Raw genomic sequence first — 18799 nt, 5'->3', positions numbered from 1 at the left:
AAAACGTTCATGACAGTTTGTGCAAAAAGTATGACACCACTGCCATGAAGCTATACTTTACGCATTTGTCTGCTTGCATTTTTCGTCTAATATAACTATACGAGAGAGGCGAAGTATGAATGCATTTATGATTGTCAAGTTAAGTTGCTGCTGGCGATTGGAAAACGAGATTCAACAAGCTTTGATTGCATTGAATATTTCATGCCGAAAAATGTCTGCTGATTTTATATGCTTACTGACAGCTATAGAGAGCTATTGGTATTGCGCCGAAATGTAGGCAATGTTTTGTTTTATATTTGCGTTTATTGGAAGAAGAGGAGGCACTTATTAAAGTAGAATTTTAAAATTGTTGATAAAATATATAAATCATGGAATAATATGTAATAATATGGATAACATCAATTTGCTTAAGGAATATTAGTAGAAAATTAGTATAAGCGAACAGTATTGCTTCCAGCTTAACTCAACCTCACCGAACGTTAACAAATATCTGTAAAAGGCTACTCGAAATGAGACAACTTACTTTAAGGTCTTAACGATTATTGAACTTTTAGAAAGTTAAGTTTAAATAAAAAATATAGAAAAGTCGAACGTGAGAACTTGACTTGATTTCTATTATGATTGCGTCGAAATGTAGGCAATATTTTATTTAATTTGTACTTATACGGAGAGATATATGAGACTATGGATTACATTTTTTCAAATATTTGGAAGAATTGTGTAAATATTATATGATTTTCTGTAATGTAAATATGTATTTCTATTTTAAAAATTATTTTTAAATACTAATACTGTGTCAAGAGTATGCTTATACTAAATTGTACTATAAATCCCAGCTAGAAGTGATACCTGATACCTTTTGATATCTATGGAATATATGATAAAAGTAAATATTACACACTTAAATTTAATAAACAAAAATAACACTATTCATACAGTTACTCTAATATATATTTCCATTTCTATTTCTCTTTTTCTCACTCTCTTCTATATATTAAACGCCATTTCATTTACATATGGCTGACATACATTACTATCTATAAACGAACAATTCTATTGAAATGACGGCACAACAACAAAAAATAACAACAACAACCAACAAACAAAACATCAATCACCGCCACCCACAGAATGGTGGCGCCAAAGATGGGCTCGATATGAATATAGGACCCGCCTGGCAGAAAGGCTACACCGGCAAAGGCGTTGTTGTTTCCATACTCGACGATGGCATACAAACGAATCATCCTGACCTTGCACAAAATTATGTAAGTACCTCAAGACAATTACAGCTATTTATATTTATACATCTATGCACAAACAATAATATTTATAAATCCACTAACAGAAGGCATTGTGTACTGAATGCCATGGCAATTTATGTTTACCGACTTTAACTTTAAGTCTTTGAGCGTTTACAAAGGCCACGGCGAAAACTTTCGCAATACGCTTGTAATGGCAGACAATAATTGAAAAAGTCTAACAACTTAATTCGCTTTGAATCTAAATCAAAAACAGATTTGCTTGCGCTGGCGCAGCGTAAGGCGGTGCTACAGGGCGTATGCGTAACTTTTACAATTAATGCCCTTAAAAGCTTAACTACTTTTGTATTTTTGCTTGCGTACAGCTGAAATTTCACTGACGCTACTCATTTTGCACTTGCATCGCGCTAAATGTTAAATGTACCACAGACTTCGGGGACATGACAATTCATGTACCCCGCAAAATCGCCGCACTTTGTTTAGCATAATCGCCTATTTATTTGTACGCTAGTCTGTCGCGCTGGTATTATAATCGCTTTTGTTGCTCCTCAATGTCTTTATAATTCTTCTATTCTTATTTATTTTTTTGTTTCTATTTTTGTCCACACAAACTGGTTATCTCTCAGCCGACCGCTGCTCATATTTCTCAATTTGCATATAAATGGTCAAAGTTGCATCAATTACATGTGGCATTTGGCTTGTTCTTATCAGATTATGTTGAATTTTTGTATAGAATTTGAAAAGATATTTGCTTCTTCTTACGCAGTGTTCTTTTTTGTTTTATTTATGGATTATTTTTAATATTTAAGCACAAAACTTTTATAAAAAAGTACAATAATTAATATATTTATATTATTTTTATGCAATTGCCTATCATAAGTAATGAATTACTCAGAAAACATCAAAATCAAATCAAAGAAATTCATTATGAAAGAAACTTAACAAAGCAATAAAAAACTTTATAGACTACTAAGTATTGTTTAGAGCTTTTGCAAGGTCCTTAAATGACGAAATAAATAATATAGGATTAAATATTATTGAAATTTCTTTCAAATTTACTTTACAGAAGTTTGCATAATATAACAATAACTATATAAACACAAAATAACATCGAAGGCTTTCTGCTGTTAGGTAGATTCTACCTTCTAGAGTCGCTTTTAGTAACCGATATTGTTATATTAAAATTTTTGATTAATATTTTACGCACAGGTCAATGCAAAAGTCTGGCAAAATATAACCTACACTTATCTAATCAATACCAACAAGATAGAGGTTGAGTTCCGTGACTTGAAGTATGTAAAAATTATTATTTTTTTGTGGCGAGTAATTGACATAGTAGGACCTTGTATCGGCGTAGAAGTATCAAAATTCAGGAAGTATTGGAGCTTACAACTTTTTCAAAAGTTATTGTGATTTTTTAGCTTATAAATTGTAGATATTCTTTTTAAAACTAATTTCAAAAGTCTTAGAGTAGTGTAAGCCTTATATATCGCATTTTTGTCTTGTCAGCAAGTGTATTACTCTTTACATTAGAATCTCTCGGAAATCACATAATGTTGGCTTTAAGTATATAAGCAAAGTATATATATTGTATGCCGTCTATTAGGTGATTAGTACTTTTACAGTTCGACAGAAAAAGAGTTTCATATATTAGATTGTGCATCAATAATATGGAGCTTCACAGATTTATTCGATTTTTAATAATAATCAATGTTTCATAAATCTTTATAATTCCAAAGTCCGTAAACAAAACTTATACACTTTCAAAAGAGTAAGTAAGAATTAACTGAAAAAAACATGTCAATAAAGCCCTTTCCCTTGAAGCTATCACTTTTACTTTATATTCGAAAGTTTTGTTTTTCTAAAATCTAATATTTTTCAAACGTTTAAGGGTCAATCTGCTTTACTTTACTCACTTTTAATGAGTCACGTCGTTGTCTTAGGAGTGAACCTATCTAAACTGAGAGAGATTTAGAGTATCACAAATCCAACTGTCTGCTATGAATGTGCTTTAATATCCAGTCACTCTATTTTGTGCTCACACATACATATTTGTATTAAAATTAAGAAGCTCTTCTTCATATAATTCTTAAATAATATTTCATACAAGTGTATATAAATAGTTGCTATTAATCGCCTTCTTGGTTTCTTTCATCTGTTTTGTGCAGCTAAAAATCCTTTGCTTCTCTTCTTTCTAAGAATATCAGCAACTCTTAAAAACAAAAACTATCCCCATTGTCATCTTTAAAAATATTTTCTATCGCCCAACAGCGCGCTGTCTCAAATAAGCAACCAAATAAACACTCAAATCATCGTCATTATCTACAATGGCAATATTTTTGTGCCTCACTCTACGCAAACGCCCCCAATAGTCAGTTTTTTTTTTATTTTAAATTGAACACCGTTAACCGCAGTCAACAGCAGCACCGTCTTCATCAACTTGCTTGGCATATTCTCAAATGTCATTTGCAGTATTGCGGTCTTGCGGCCAGTCTACTGGTGCTTTCAGGCTTTTCAGTTCTTATTTTATTTATTTTACTTATTTTACAACGATTTGCTTGCCTTGCCTTTACTTAAGCGGTGTGTAAGAATATTGTTTGTAAGCGCGATGTCTAAGGGATCAGCCAGAAAACCAACAAGCTGGCCTACTTCTAGGCGTTAAGCAGACATATAAAAGAAGACTCGCATCAGCTGCTTTGCATTACACTTTGTTTTGATGTTGCTGCTGTGGCATCTTACCGTTTCTATTTTTCTTGTCAATGTGTATCTTTGTATACTTGCTCTATTGTCGCTGCTTCTTTGTAACTTGATACTTTTATGAGTGTGTTGGTGTGTTCACTCCTGCCGCTGCTTTCAATTTAAAAATGTAGATTTTTTTACAAGCAAATCACGTGATTTCCAAGCAGTTGCGCAGCTCATTATTCCTTATTTCCACCCACTGCCGCTTTCTCCCTCTTCATCTGTCTCTCTTTCCCTCTCTGCTTGTGTACCACTCTTAACATAAAGCTTTCGTTTATCGGTCAGCTTAGTAAGAATATTTTTTGGTGATATCCCATTACCATTTGGCCGTTTACTTGCTCTTCGTTTATTTGCGGCTCGATTATGAGTAATAGCGTATAATAATATTTAACTGCAAATCGGATAATGGTGTCACAAAGGCAGCAAAATGGGCAATACAAAAAGGCAGCAGGCATAAATTGCAGTGAATGTGATTGAAAAGTAATTCAATCGGAATGGAAATATCTGAAAATCACAACGCTTAAACAAATGATACTTTCTCTCTGAGGCGTGGAATATTTTGTTTTTACTTTATGGGAAATTGTTGTTTATTTTCATTTCTTTTGATATTTTGAAATATACGAATTGCATAACATCAGCGTGCATTATTGATAGTCTGTTAAATGTTATTGTGATTCTTGGAAGGGTTCGATTTAAGCAGATGCTTATAAATGACGATATGAATTTGTATTGTTATCAATATGTCATATTTAAGTGATTTAAGCGAGTAAATTCGGAATTAGAAAATCAAATTGAAGTATAAAGTGGAAAACGAGGAAAGAATAAAGTTTAGATTAAAAACTAAAAATAAAATATTTGGGCAACAAACACTGAAATTATCAACTAAATTTTATTTTAGTAAGATACTAATATTCATGAGACTAGAATATAGTTTTGAAGAGATATCCCATATATTGAACACAGTTAAGGCCATGGACCCATTAAACCCATTTTCTTTACCATGTAAATATTTGGACATTTATTTAAGAAGCTTTCCTATTGTTGGGTCTACCTTCATCCCATATTGATCCTACAGAGACGATAAGTCTAGTTTGAAGTTCAGCTTTTGTAGAATTTCTATTGATAAGTAGCCTTCGAACAATATACGAATAATAAGGAAGTACGGGCCGTCTTGTATGGGACGATTGTCACTTACTACTTGTTTAAAAGAGTTATATGGGTTTCACTGCTTAACTAAACTTCTTTATCTTTAGAATATTGTGCTTAAATTTAAAGACGATCCGAGTAATATTTTTTGAGATATAGTCTAACGAAGTTGAACTTTAAACACGATCCCCGGAAGCTCGCTAAAAATAACGTCGTGAGGTCATAATTTTTAATATGAATGAAACCCCTTTATTAAAAGTCTTCTACCTCATACGCTAGTTCATCAGCAACCTCATACACTGGTCCATCAGCCATAGTAACTACTTTCATAAACTGTAAATAGTACTCAAACAACAAAATAAACCAAAAATTTTCCAAAAGAATAGAAAAAATAAATTTCCGTAAATCTCCCGAGTGTCTGAAATCATAATGAAAAGCAATCATTTAAAGAGCGAAAAATATAAAGATGATTAAGTGTGGGATTGCAAAGCGTAGCAGCTGTGCACCGCTGCGCCATTTTGTTGCCAATGCACCAACACACTCATGATGATTAAATTTTAGTTGCTACCACTCATCTCTCTTCCCACCGCTCCCCACTCCCCACTTCGCACTTCCTATCTATTTTATTTTTATTTTTTGTTAAGCCTCACCTTTGCTTACTGCAACAATATAAATGACCCACACACAATTCAAGAGTTGATTGTTTTCAAAATTATTGCCAAACCGCCAACGGCAATAACCGTAATATACGTTTCACACACAGACTCATACGCGATTTATATACATATATCAAACGTTAAAAAGCGCCGCGCAATAGTCATTCGCGCACAAAATATCCTATCTGAAATAGCTGAAATGACAAAGGAAATATGGCGGATGATGGCAAAAAAACAAAAATCAACAAAATAGAGGAAGCATTATGAAATGGCATACAGAAAGGTAACAGTAAACACAAACACTCACCCCCATAGACACTTGATAGTACAGTTGAAACAAATGGCATCTCGCTGTATTGATTGTGGAGTGGAAATTCATTTCGTTGATTTCCCAAATGATTTCGTAAATAAATTTTAGCGCCAACGCTAAAAACATATTTACAGCTGTACACAAGTAATGAGGTGAAGAGAGAGCGCCCACTACGCCTGCTGCTTACACACACCCACTAACCACTCTGCAGTTAGCGTAGCATCCTCCCACTGCTTTTTAGTTTAAAACCGAAATAATCGATTCTAGTTCAGAGGTTATCAGTGTTCTCTGTGTGTGTGAGTTTCAATAATATCCATTTCGTTTATGATTGCTTTTTCATAGCAACTCCCAATCGCATTGTTGTTTCTGTTTGTTTAGAATAAATACTCTTAATGTGGATAACAGATATATCTATCTTTTAGTTCAAAATTTCATTGCAGGGTTTTCATGAAAAGCAACTTTCAAAAGTTTTTTTTTTCCAAATAATTAAGGAAGTAAGATTATTGTTACACATAAACGTTTTTCTTGTTTTTTTTTTTGCCGTTGATCTCCACCGAAACCGACTGCAGTGCTCAGAAAGTGCAAAAGTGAACGAGGACAACGCGATTAAAGTGCAAAACTATAAATACAACAAGTAACAAATGGCTAAGTTCGGGTGCAACCGAACATTTGATACTCTCGCAATTTATTGATATAGTTTCATTAAGATAACACACACTTTGACCCATATATTCGACATAAAGTCCACTATAATAACGTATGAAATCAACATATATAGTTTATGAGGGCTGAAGTAATTCCTGATTTTTTTCCGTAAAATTTTGTATTTCTGACGTTTTCTGTTAGTGAGCTAACTTACTTTTAGTAATTTTCAACCTAACCTTTTGTCTAACGTATTGTTGAAATTTTCTTTCATATGACATTAAAATCATCGAAATTGGTTCAGATTTACCAGAGTTATGACCATTCAAATCTCAGCCCCCATTCTCGCGAATTTGGATGCGCATAAAAATGTTAATTAGGCGGAAAGTTTGATTATTTTGTGCTCTTAATTTAATTTGGAAATCTCTTAATGCGAAACAAGTTAGAAAATGTGTGTACTTCATCAAATTCTATAAGAAACTTCCATTTCAAATACCTCATATAATTATTTTATTTTCCAAATTGCGACACTTCCGTTCTCCAAATCATATACATATATACATGAAATTGGTGTAGAATTCTTCAGGCTACAAGAATATATAAACGTTTTTACTAACATCCCGGCATGATCAAATTTTATTGCAAAAAAACATGAAATTGACTCTCAAACTGTAGAAAATAAGGGCTTTTAATTGAAATATTTGAAGAGTTAGAATTCAGAAACGACAACGAGTTGGGTGCGGGAGAAGGAATTAGGGGAAGGGCACATGGAGACAGCGGAGAAGAGAGCTGAAGGTGGACCTGGTATAGAAGAAGAATAAGCTAAAGGCGGCCGAAACAGAATCAGGACACAACCATATAGATGTTGTGCATATTAAGTATTTAATGTTGAAAGGTCTATAGAAATTACTCCCAAAGAGAACCAAATTATGCACGAAAGAATCATACTCCAGTCCACTAACAAAAAACAAATACTAAGACCAAATAAAAACCAAATATTGTATATTTAAGTAGATATAATTAATGTATATTATATATCTATTATACCAGCACTGTAATTTATTTAAAAGCACATGGAAATAAAATTATAGACAAAAATAAAAATTTTGGACCAAAAATGGTAAATTCTTTCAATTAAAACACAAGCTATATAATCCTTGTTGTAAGTAGGCTTTTAATATGTTAAGAAAGTGCCGCAATGGTACTCTCCGTGTTCGGCAGGACTCCCTGCAGCTACCTGTGTCCAAAAACTCCCAATAAAATTAACATTTACTGACGTTTTGTGTGAATTTGCCATATTTTTTTTTATTTTAAAATTGAATAAATATTTAATAATATAACATAGAACTATCTTTGCTGTTAGTAGGCTTTCAAACTTTTACAAAAAATGGAGCTACTTAACATTAATGGTACTCCGAATAATCTGCAGGCCTCCCTGCAACTTTTTATGCCCATAATGTCCAACTAATGTTAGCATTTGCTGGTGTTTTATGCTGTTTTCTCATATTTGTTGGCGATTGCAACATATTTTAATTTTTATAAATGTTTACAGTGCAACAACATCAACCATTTTTTTATACACTTTTGGGCCATGCGATTCTGAAGAGACCAGTAAAAACCGCATGGCTCTAAGTGTCTCCGTTTGGCCACAATTCGCATTTTTCTATTTCGCAGCCACCTACTGCCTGCTTCTGGTCGCCTGGTAGAAATCCCAGTTTTTCGCACCAAATTGAAATGCATTTTTCCGCAGCCGACGTCGGCAGCGCCGGATAGCAGCGAAACACAAATGCTTATAACTTTTGAACCAGCGGTTGGATTTTGGTGATCTCAATTTTGGATTTTGCAGAAACGCTTGGGCTACAATCCTGACTAAGTGAACTCCCTGTTGGAATTACCCGGGAGTTTATAAAATTAAAAATGTGATGCAAATCGCGAATTTTCATGGAAATTACACTCAAAATGCCTTCGTTTGCTTAAATATGTTTCAGGAAATGATGTTAGTACCCTGTGTCATTAGCCACTCACTCGATGCCTCATATGTTCAATAAAAACAATTTTTTATACAATATTTTACTTTTAATGTTTGCATTAATTGCATAATTTATTGCACAATATACACAATATTTTGTTGTTGGAACGAATGCTTTTGTATGTCACACAGTAATTATTCGCTTTCTACTTCAGTTTTATATTCTCCTTTTCTTTTATACACGTGCAAACGCTGGTTGTTGTGTTCGATATTGGTGTTACCAGATCGTTATTGAGGAATCAGAGGGTTTGCCACCAAAACAGTTGTCTGAAAATACTGAAATTAATTGACCATTTTATAAAAGGGTACGAACAAAAGTAAAACAGTAAAACTAGCTTATTATTAGTAAGATAGCAATTCGAAAAGGCAGAGAGCCAACATTCAATTTACACACATATTCTCTCAGACGAGACACAGAAACATTGTTGGATTTATCTAGATCTAATAGGATATAGAAAAAATATTCTCCGGACCCATAAGTGTTGTTCTTGATAGTTGTCTTGTTGCAAATGTTTTTTGATACAAAATTTCGATAATTTCAAAGAGTGTTCTTGATCATAGAAATTATTAACTGCTGATTTGGATAAACTAGATATTTGGCAAATAAATACTGACTTTAAGGGGCTATACCTGTGTGACATTTTCAAAAAATTCATTATTTTTATTTTTTGTTTATTCGATAGTTAATACTTTCAAAAATATCCTGTGAAAGCGGTAAGCTCGTATCTTGAAAAGTTTTTGAATGGCAGCGTTCTAAAGAGCGGCCGCTCGCAGGTATACATAAGCTGCTGTAGTCGAAACTTTAAACGCGTTTTCCTCGAAACGACTTTTCACAAAATTGCTGACATCATAACTCAACGAAAAATTGACCGATCAACTTCAGATTTAAACTGAATGTAGTTGAATATATTTACTATACATACCTACGATCTTTTTGTTTTGTTGAAAATTGTCAATTTGGCATTTAAAAAAACAACCATTTTTACATTATTATATCATAACTACATTATTATTCAATATTTTTGTAAAAAAGAACTTAAAATATAGTTGAAAGTAAAGAAAGTCCAAAAAACTTCGAAACATTCGATCGAGTACTTTCTTTAAAAAAAAAAATCACAAAAATCGCCTAATTTTTCATGGGTTACACTGGTATAGCCTCTTAACTAGTCATCTGAAAATCCATAATTATATTTAATCAACTTTTGTCAATGCAGAAGTCTTAAAGGAATACCTTTGTACCACTTTCGCAATATATAGTTTTGTATTTCTTTTCCCTGAAGCGGAAGTAAATATGATCCAAGAGTTTCAGGGTTTTGAACACCTAATAGAAAGTGAACTCTGTGTTGGACTTTTATGAAACCTACCTTTCAAATCCACCTAAGACCTTCTGATGTGTCCAATACAGAACAGTCTGGTATATCTATCATATAAACATAGAATATATAAATTACCTCAATCATTTATACTATTTAAGATATGTACTTATGTAAATTAAAAAAAAAAATATGTATCCCCCTATTACTATCATCAGCAACTACAACATTTTATTATATTTACAGGACCCCGATGCATCTTTTGATATTAATGGTAACGATTCAGATCCAACACCACAAGATAACGGAGACAACAAACACGGCACCAGATGTGCTGGCGAAGTTGCGGCTGTTGCCTTCAACAACTATTGCGGTGTCGGTGTGGCGTACAATGCAAGTATTGGTGGTAAGTAAATCCGGTATTTTCTATATACCTAATTCCATTACATTATTACAAGCGCAGTTAAGATTGTCATATGTCATGTTACGGCTCCAATATCATCACTTAGTGCACAAATTAAACTAATGGTATGAGATGCCGCTACAGGCAAACTCCATTAATTTCGAACCAAAATTACAGGGGCCTCTATGAGTATCACAGCTGCTCCATTAGAATATTTAAATGGCAGCAACATGCCTGTCCAACTGCCTGAATAGCGCAACATATTCGTTTAACACAACTTCCCCACCTCCACATCTACATTTACAAATCAACCTCGCTTATTTTTGGTATCCATTATTTCATTTGATTTTATTTTTTCTTTCTCCTCTTCTCTTCGCAGGCGTTCGCATGTTGGATGGCAAAGTGAATGATGTGGTTGAGGCGCAGGCATTGAGCTTAAATCCATCACATATTGACATCTACAGCGCCTCTTGGGGTCCCGAGGATGACGGCTCGACTGTTGACGGTCCTGGGCCGTTGGCGCGGCGTGCTTTCATCTATGGCGTGACAAGCGGACGACAAGGCAAAGGTTCCATATTCGTTTGGGCATCGGGCAATGGTGGTCGCTATACGGACTCGTGCAATTGTGATGGCTATACAAATTCAATTTTCACACTGTCCATTTCGAGTGCCACACAAGGCGGGTAAGTTTGTCTAAATGTGCTTGTATGGGTGTGATGTGAGTTGAAGTGTAAAAGCTAAAAGGGTATGGAGATAGATATATAAGCGTTATAGGAGCAGAAATGGAATGAAACATGAGCTTGATACCGAGATTGGTGTTGAGGTAGAGATTGAGATTGAGGCGGAGATTGTGAATGGTATGGATCTCAACATATTTTTCTCATATGCAGCCAGTTATGACCGATGTGTTACCATCTCCATCATCTTTCGCACAGACATTCTTCCCTTAATCTAACGTGACTTATTAGTTTATGCAGTCTGGATGATAAAGTGGCTTAAAAATGCACCAACCCGTTAATTAATGTTATTTGTGTTACTGTAGTTCTGGGTAATTACGTCGGAAGTTTAAAAATCTACCGTTAAGCTTTTAATTGGCAATTAACAAGTACGCCTAGGAAATTATTGTAATATAAATTTATCACGCATACTTTACGCCAGTTTAGGTACATTATACAATATTATTTTATGTATTTATTATTATTAATGATATGGTTGAGGCTACTCACACGCACTGACTTTCATGTTGCAATTTCCATTTTAAAATGCCATAAAGCCGCTCATTAATTGCCAATTAAAAATGAAGCTAACATAGTGACGTAAGCTATATGCTTATATGCGCCTAAAAGTAGGCCACTCAAATAGCCCTGCGTACTGGCAGCGCGTAAAAGAAAATTTAAACCTCAAAACCAATAATTTTAAATGAGTATAAATGTGAAATACTCACAATTATTGAATAAATATGCAAATTAGTTGCATTCAGAAAAAAAGAGAGACAATCATGTGCAAGTAAATAAATACAGTTGGCAATAGTGAGCGCAACCTCAACGCATTCGAATGGAAATTTCAAACTTTCATTTAAATCATAGCACAATTTCATGCGCAAAATACACAAATTTCCATAAATAGCTGTCATGCGTTTTAAATATATGAATATATATTTGTTTATACTATTTATAAATAATTACTTCGCATTTTTTTTGCTTTTCCAAATTTCAAATTTCACTCTTCTAACCACCTACGATTTAGCGTTGCAAATAATAATTTACATTTTGGCCATAATTGATTTTACTTGTAAATATGGTTGATCGCTTGAAAGCAATAACAACAATAACAACTGTAATACCAATGCCAATAACAACATTATAAAAATATTTTTAGTCGAAAATAAATAAATTGTTTAATTGAAAAGTGTGGCGTTGTAAATATTTTACTATTTACTGCGGTTCAAGCACCACATATTGCCCGCAAATAAATACATACACACAACTGCAGCAAAATATTCAAACAACTGCTGATTGATGTAATCAGTCATGGCAATAATGCTAATATTCATATGTGTATATTTGATCAATTTTATAGTGAAATTAAAGTTATGCAATCAGCAAAAAAAATTTTTAGTAATAAAGGTTTATCGACATACATATGTATGCACCATATACTAATACGCAGTTTTAATTACTGTTTACTATTATCAATAATAAATCAATAGAAATAAGAAGCTCATTCAAATATAATTTTACATTCCCTTTTTTAAAAATCCTTATTTAAATTTAATCTCAATCTCCATATCAATCACAATATCAATATCAATCTCAATATCAAACTCAATCTCAATATCAATCTCAATATCAAACTCAATCTCAATATCAATATCAATATCAATATCAATATCAATATCAATATCAATATCAATATCAATATCAATATCAATATCAATATCAATATCAATATCAATATCAATATCAATATCAATATCAATATCAATATCAATATCAATATCAATATCAATATCAATATCAATATCAATATCCAATATCAATATCAATATCAATATCAATATCAATATCAATATCAATATCAATATCAATATCAATATCAATATCAATATCAATATCAATATCAATATCAATATCAATATCAATATCAATATCAATATCAATATCAATCTCAATCTCAATCTCAATCTCAAACTCAATTTCATTCTAATCTTGAGGATGATTGTATAAGGTTGATATAGATATTGGGAGTCTGACTTCTTGTCTTACACTTTTGATATGATCAATTCTGATGTCTTGGAGTATTGTCTTGCATCTGAAGATTAATATAAATGCCCATATTTCACATACAAAGTAAGAATTTCTAAATTTACGCTCTCCCTTTCCATTTCGCTTTTTCCAGTTTCAAGCCCTGGTATCTGGAGGAATGCTCTTCCACACTCGCCACCACCTACAGCTCCGGCACACCTGGTCATGATAAGAGCGTTGCCACCGTCGATATGGATGGACGTCTGAGACCCGATCATATTTGCACTGTCGAACACACTGGAACATCTGCCTCTGCGCCACTGGCTGCCGGCATCTGCGCGCTCGCACTCGAAGCTAATCCGAATCTCACCTGGCGTGATATGCAATATCTCGTGGTCTATACCTCGCGTCCCAGTCCGTTGGAGAAGGAGAGTGGTTGGATTTTGAATGGTGTTAAGCGGAAGTACAGTCACAAGTTTGGTTATGGACTCATGGATGCAGGCGCCATGGTTAGTTTGGCCGAGCAATGGACTACTGTACCGCCACAGCATATCTGCAAATCACGTGAAAATAATGAGGATCGCAAAATTGAGGGTTCTTACGGCTACACCTTGGCCACACACATGGATGTGAACGGTTGTGCGGGCACGATCAATGAAGTACGCTATCTGGAGCATGTGCAGTGTCGCATTACTTTGCGTTTCTTCCCACGTGGCAATCTACGCATTCTACTTACCTCGCCAATGGGCACGACCAGCACACTATTATTCGAGCGACCACGTGATATTGTCAAGTCAAACTTCGATGATTGGCCTTTCTTGAGCGTACACTTCTGGGGTGAAAAGGCAGAGGGACGCTGGACACTGCAGGTAATAAATGGTGGACGTCGGCGCGTCAATCAACCAGGCATACTCTCCAAGTGGCAACTGATCTTCTACGGCACAGCGGTGCAACCAATGCGCTTAAAGAGCGATCTAATGCAGCAGCAGATGCGCGTTTCGGCTGGCGTTAACCCATACACCTATCCAACTGAATCCGATTTGGGTCAACCGCCTAACGAGGGTGGCTACTATAATGCCGATCAGTTTGCCGGTTACCTGAACTTCCAGAATTTATTCACCGGCGCCGGTTCGAATCCCGAACAAGCGGTCGCCACCGTGGATGGCCACAATATACCCACACCTCAGCGTCAGAATGTAATGGCTGACTCCAATAATAAACTGGTTTTGCATGATTGTGATCCCGAATGTGATTCGCAGGGTTGCTATGGACGTGGCCCAACGCAATGTGTCGCCTGCAAACACTATCGCCTGGACAAGTGAGTGCAAAATGAGACTCAATTATACATTTTTTTATAAATATTAATATTTTTTCTTTTCTTTCAGCACCTGTGTTAGCCGCTGTCCACCGCGCTCATTCCCCAATCAGGGTGGCGTTTGCTGGCCTTGTCATGAGTCATGCGAAACTTGCGCTGGCGCTGGCCAAGATAGCTGTCTCACTTGTGCGCCAGCTCATCTGCATGTCGTCGATCTGGCTGTGTGTCTGCAAGTCTGCCCCGATGGCTACTATGAAAGTAAGTAGGATAGAACATACGATGTGATGAGAGTATGAATTAGACATATAACGATTAAAGAGGTGTAGTTCAAAACCATTTCGAACAGAATAATTTAGCAGTGACTGTAGTCATCTGATGAGAATTAAGAAAATTCACTTTCCACTAGGTCAAGATTTAAGAAAATTTTACTTTACCTTATTGTTATGAAGAAGTGTTTCCCTCAAAAGGACCTTAATGCCTACTGTTATAAAAAATTGTAACACTGATTTTTTCTGTAAAAGTCAGATCTCTAAATTTTATTAAATACTATTTTCCCTTCCATAGATTATGATAACAAAACTTGTGTACCATGTGAAGCCAACTGCGCCTCGTGTCAAGATCGTCCCGATTATTGCACCAGTTGCGAACATCATTTGGTTATGCACGAGCATAAATGTTATTCGGCTTGTCCACTCCACACCTATGAAACCGAGGATTACAAGTGAGTACAATAAAATTTAACTGAATTTTAGATTTTCGAACTACATAGTGGGTAGAAGTTAAAAATAATTTAATTAATGGCTCCATATTTAAAAATATACCATATTTAGCTTCAATCGGTAAATAATTTGATTTTTTTGGTAACGCCTTGCTTTTTGGTACCGATTGAAACTCTCTCCCAGCTTGTTATTAAAGTAGAATTTTCTTGAGGTCTAAAAAGAAAAATGTTATCGGGATCAGTTCTGAAGAAAACGGTGGTTGCGGAAACAATCTGAATCCACATTTATGGAATTTTTCTATCGCTGCCATTGTTTTCTGAAAATTATCGCTTTTCCCTTGAATTCTAGTTCCTGTTGATCTCTGTGCCCCTGTTGGAAGTCTACTGTCTTCATTGTATTCAGAATTTATGTCTTTTCGAGGTTAGGTTAATAGATGGATTTAATTCTTTCAGACTAATCCTGACTAATTCAGTAGCCAACTAAAATATTTAGGGAACTGTATTGTACTACGAGAAGTTTGAGTGGTTCTGCGGGTTCTCTGTAGTCGTTTAAGTCGTACCAGTGATATCTCCTGATACAGTTAAGGAAATTTGCTATGACGTTTATTACAAAACTTTAGAATTTTTCTTTTACTCACAACTTTTTTACACACCTAGCCGTACTCATGATCCTACACTTCTAAGCATCATATAAGCTATTCATGCAACCTGTCAGTATTAACAGTAATATAAATTTCTCACACTGCTTTGAGAGTAACAATTCTCAGTACACATTAATAAGGTCTTCTTGGTGCAACATAACCTATGTTAGAAGCATATACTTGTTTTGCCGGGCTGTAGTGTAAGATTGTTATGTGAAAATTAATCAAACATGTGCATTGCTGAACTTACGCAGCTTAATTAACTGAAGTTGCATATATATATATTGATCTTAATTTAGATATATGCAATTTGGACTTCAGTTGAGTCAGTACTTACTCTCATTTGCATAACCTCAATATATTTATTACAACCTCAAACATACTCGATGGTTCTGGTTGCAAGTAATTTGAGTATCTTTTACTGGTAATCACTCAATTAATGTTATTACCTGAAAATTGCTTTTGATGAGTGGAATGAAAGCAAATATATGTAGTAGTCATATATATATATATATATGATTAAACATATTGAAACTCTTACCTACTCGGTTGAAGCTTATAAGCTTTAGAGCACGCTAAAAAGAAGCAAGCTCGAAAGTAGTTAAGATTATCATATATATGCATGTATTTGTGGTTTTATATTTGCATGAAAAAAAAGATATTTATTATTATTATTAAATCTTTTTGTTCGCCTACAGTTATGCTTGAAAAATGACTGCATTCGCAGCAGTTTAATAATTATCGGAAATATCGAATTTGACAAAACCCCTTTTGTGTTCATGCGAAATTGATCTGTGTGATTATGCATACATATATCCTTCCACACATGGCAAAAGTTGTCTCACACACACACACACACAGACACATGCTTCAATTGCACATAAATCAAAAAATGATTCGCCACATTTTATTAATTGCACACAAGTGTTATTGTAATTAGTTTCCAATTAAATTTGCATTACAGCAGCCGATTTTTTTTCCATCGCACACTCGTATATACAGTGTGAGCAATTTGTATACATTCCACATATTGTTATTTATTTCTGTATTTGCTTGTAAATATGCGTTGATTTTCGTTTATTAAATATGCCCTTCATTGCCTGCATATGAATCATGCGTTTTTTCTTTTGTCTTTCGCTTGCCATTGTTCTCACGATTTGTGGTAATTGATATGCTATTTGCGCACTTTTGTTGCTATTGTACACATTTGATATACGCGCGTATTTCCGTTAATTGCATTTCTCATTAATATGCAATTTGTCGAGTTTCAATGGAGCTGGGCAATTCGATGGTGCATGCAAAAAAAATATAGGAAACTAATTTCATGGAATTTTTTGATTTTTTTCAATTTAGGAAAAAATTTATTGCGATTTTGGTTTTAGGTTTTAGATAATATTTTTTTTTACACTTGATGCATTTTTTTACTTATATTGAAGCTGTTATGCATAGCATAGAAGTGATTCAAACCATCCATTCACAATTTTATCATGCATATGGATCTAATTTCATTTCTTTTTCTAATTATATTATACTAGCTTTCTCCGGCTTTGCACGGGTTTAAATAAACATTTCAAAAGTCATAAGTTTTTACACACATATACATACCCTCCCATACATTTGTAGGTACTTTGCCGTTTCTTGCGTGGGTTCATTTTAAAAAAGTAAAATGAGGAAAATTCGAACATGAAATTATATTTTATTTGTAATGAGCTAAAACTTGATTACGACCTCTAGTCTTTAATGTCCATTGTCTTTCTCTCTGATTATGGAAACGTTGGAAACGCTCAGAGCTCGAGGTCCTAGTGCAAGCTTGTATATTTCTAATATTTTGTTCTTCAAGCCGCTGCACACGCTCCGTACTCGACACTCAAGCGCGTACTTGGGATGTTTTGAAATATTATTCAGCAAGCAGCGCTGAGCACTCTTTACTCGACTCTCTGGCACGCGATTGCGATGCGAAGAGAATGACTAGCAAGACGATTTTCAGTTTCAGATTAAAATTCTCCATCACGGAGTCCTTTTGGATACCCTCACCTAGGAACTATTTCCAGAAAGATGAGATTCTAGCAATAAATATAGCCTATGTTACTCGGGGTGAATGTAGCTTTCCAGTGGTGAAAGAATTTTTGAAATAGGCACAGTAGTTCCTCCTTATAATAGTAGTGTAGATGTATTTTGAATCGATAATACTGTACATCACTAACATTTTCTTCATACCACACTAATTTTTGCCTAAGTTACTAAGCTCCCTCTTATTCATTCAAATATTAAGTATGAAATCAATAGATCCCGTGATAAGAAGATATTATCCTTTAATCCTCTTTTTCTCGATCGAATTTTCAACGATGAAATAGATTTTTAGAAGTGTTTCAAAATACATATGCGGCTTCACGTTGTATCATCTTCAATTCACTGTATCAGTCTATCTATCTAAGTTCCATTGTGATCTGTGGTCTACTGGGTTCTCCACTTGTCATAGTATTTTCCAAACTCTAATAATCTGCCTATCTAACACATCCCATTTATCCGAAGCTCTTACTTGATGGTCCGTGGACTCACTCCAAAGGTATCCACCCTAACCAATTTTTTTTTTATAAGTTTCTCTTTATCTATATTTTCATTACCAAACACCTATATACGAAAGAAACGATGTCATGTTGATGGACTTTTAAACCATATCATGCACTCGTAATCTATCCACTTTTTCGAGTTTCACTTCCCGTTATGGGTATCAGTAGTGAATTCGTCCAACATTTAAAGAGATAATTTAAGAAATTTAAAGCTCATTTGGATATTTCTGAATTTTATTAGAACTCTTTCATAACCAAAATCAAGTAAAGTCAACAGTCAAGCCTACAGAAGCATAACTTTTAATCCGGAGTGT

General features: G+C 34.3%; 1 protein-coding gene and 1 long non-coding RNA gene across 5 annotated transcripts in view; one reads left to right on the top strand and one right to left on the bottom strand.

The window, feature by feature from the left end:
* Window positions 1-18799, top strand: part of LOC105209953 (furin-like protease 2) — a 297953-nt gene that overhangs the window by 248977 nt on the left and 30177 nt on the right. For all 3 annotated transcript variants that reach the window (XM_054230791.1, XM_029038848.2, XM_054230790.1), the window contains exons 6-11: window positions 1131-1265; window positions 10341-10500; window positions 10877-11180; window positions 13396-14559; window positions 14627-14814; window positions 15121-15277. In XM_054230791.1, the coding sequence (XP_054086766.1) occupies window positions 1131-1265; window positions 10341-10500; window positions 10877-11180; window positions 13396-14559; window positions 14627-14814; window positions 15121-15277 (2108 nt within the window). The remainder of the gene's footprint in view (window positions 1-1130; window positions 1266-10340; window positions 10501-10876; window positions 11181-13395; window positions 14560-14626; window positions 14815-15120; window positions 15278-18799) is intronic.
* LOC114803694 (uncharacterized) overlaps window positions 8128-18799 on the bottom strand; it is a 156921-nt gene continuing 146249 nt past the window's right edge. Inside the window, exon 7 of one of the 2 annotated variants that reach the window (XR_008471208.1) lies at window positions 8128-9048. This is a non-coding gene — a long non-coding RNA (uncharacterized LOC114803694). Of the gene's footprint in view, window positions 9058-18799 lie in introns of both variants that reach the window. The other variant, XR_003752134.2, reaches the window with a different exon arrangement.

The sequence above is a fragment of the Zeugodacus cucurbitae genome, chromosome 5 (genome assembly GCF_028554725.1).
Source record: "Zeugodacus cucurbitae isolate PBARC_wt_2022May chromosome 5, idZeuCucr1.2, whole genome shotgun sequence".
Taxonomy (NCBI): Eukaryota; Metazoa; Arthropoda; class Insecta; order Diptera; family Tephritidae; genus Zeugodacus; species Zeugodacus cucurbitae.
Note: the sequence above shows the minus strand (reverse complement) of the source record. Positions and strands in the feature narration are given on the sequence as shown.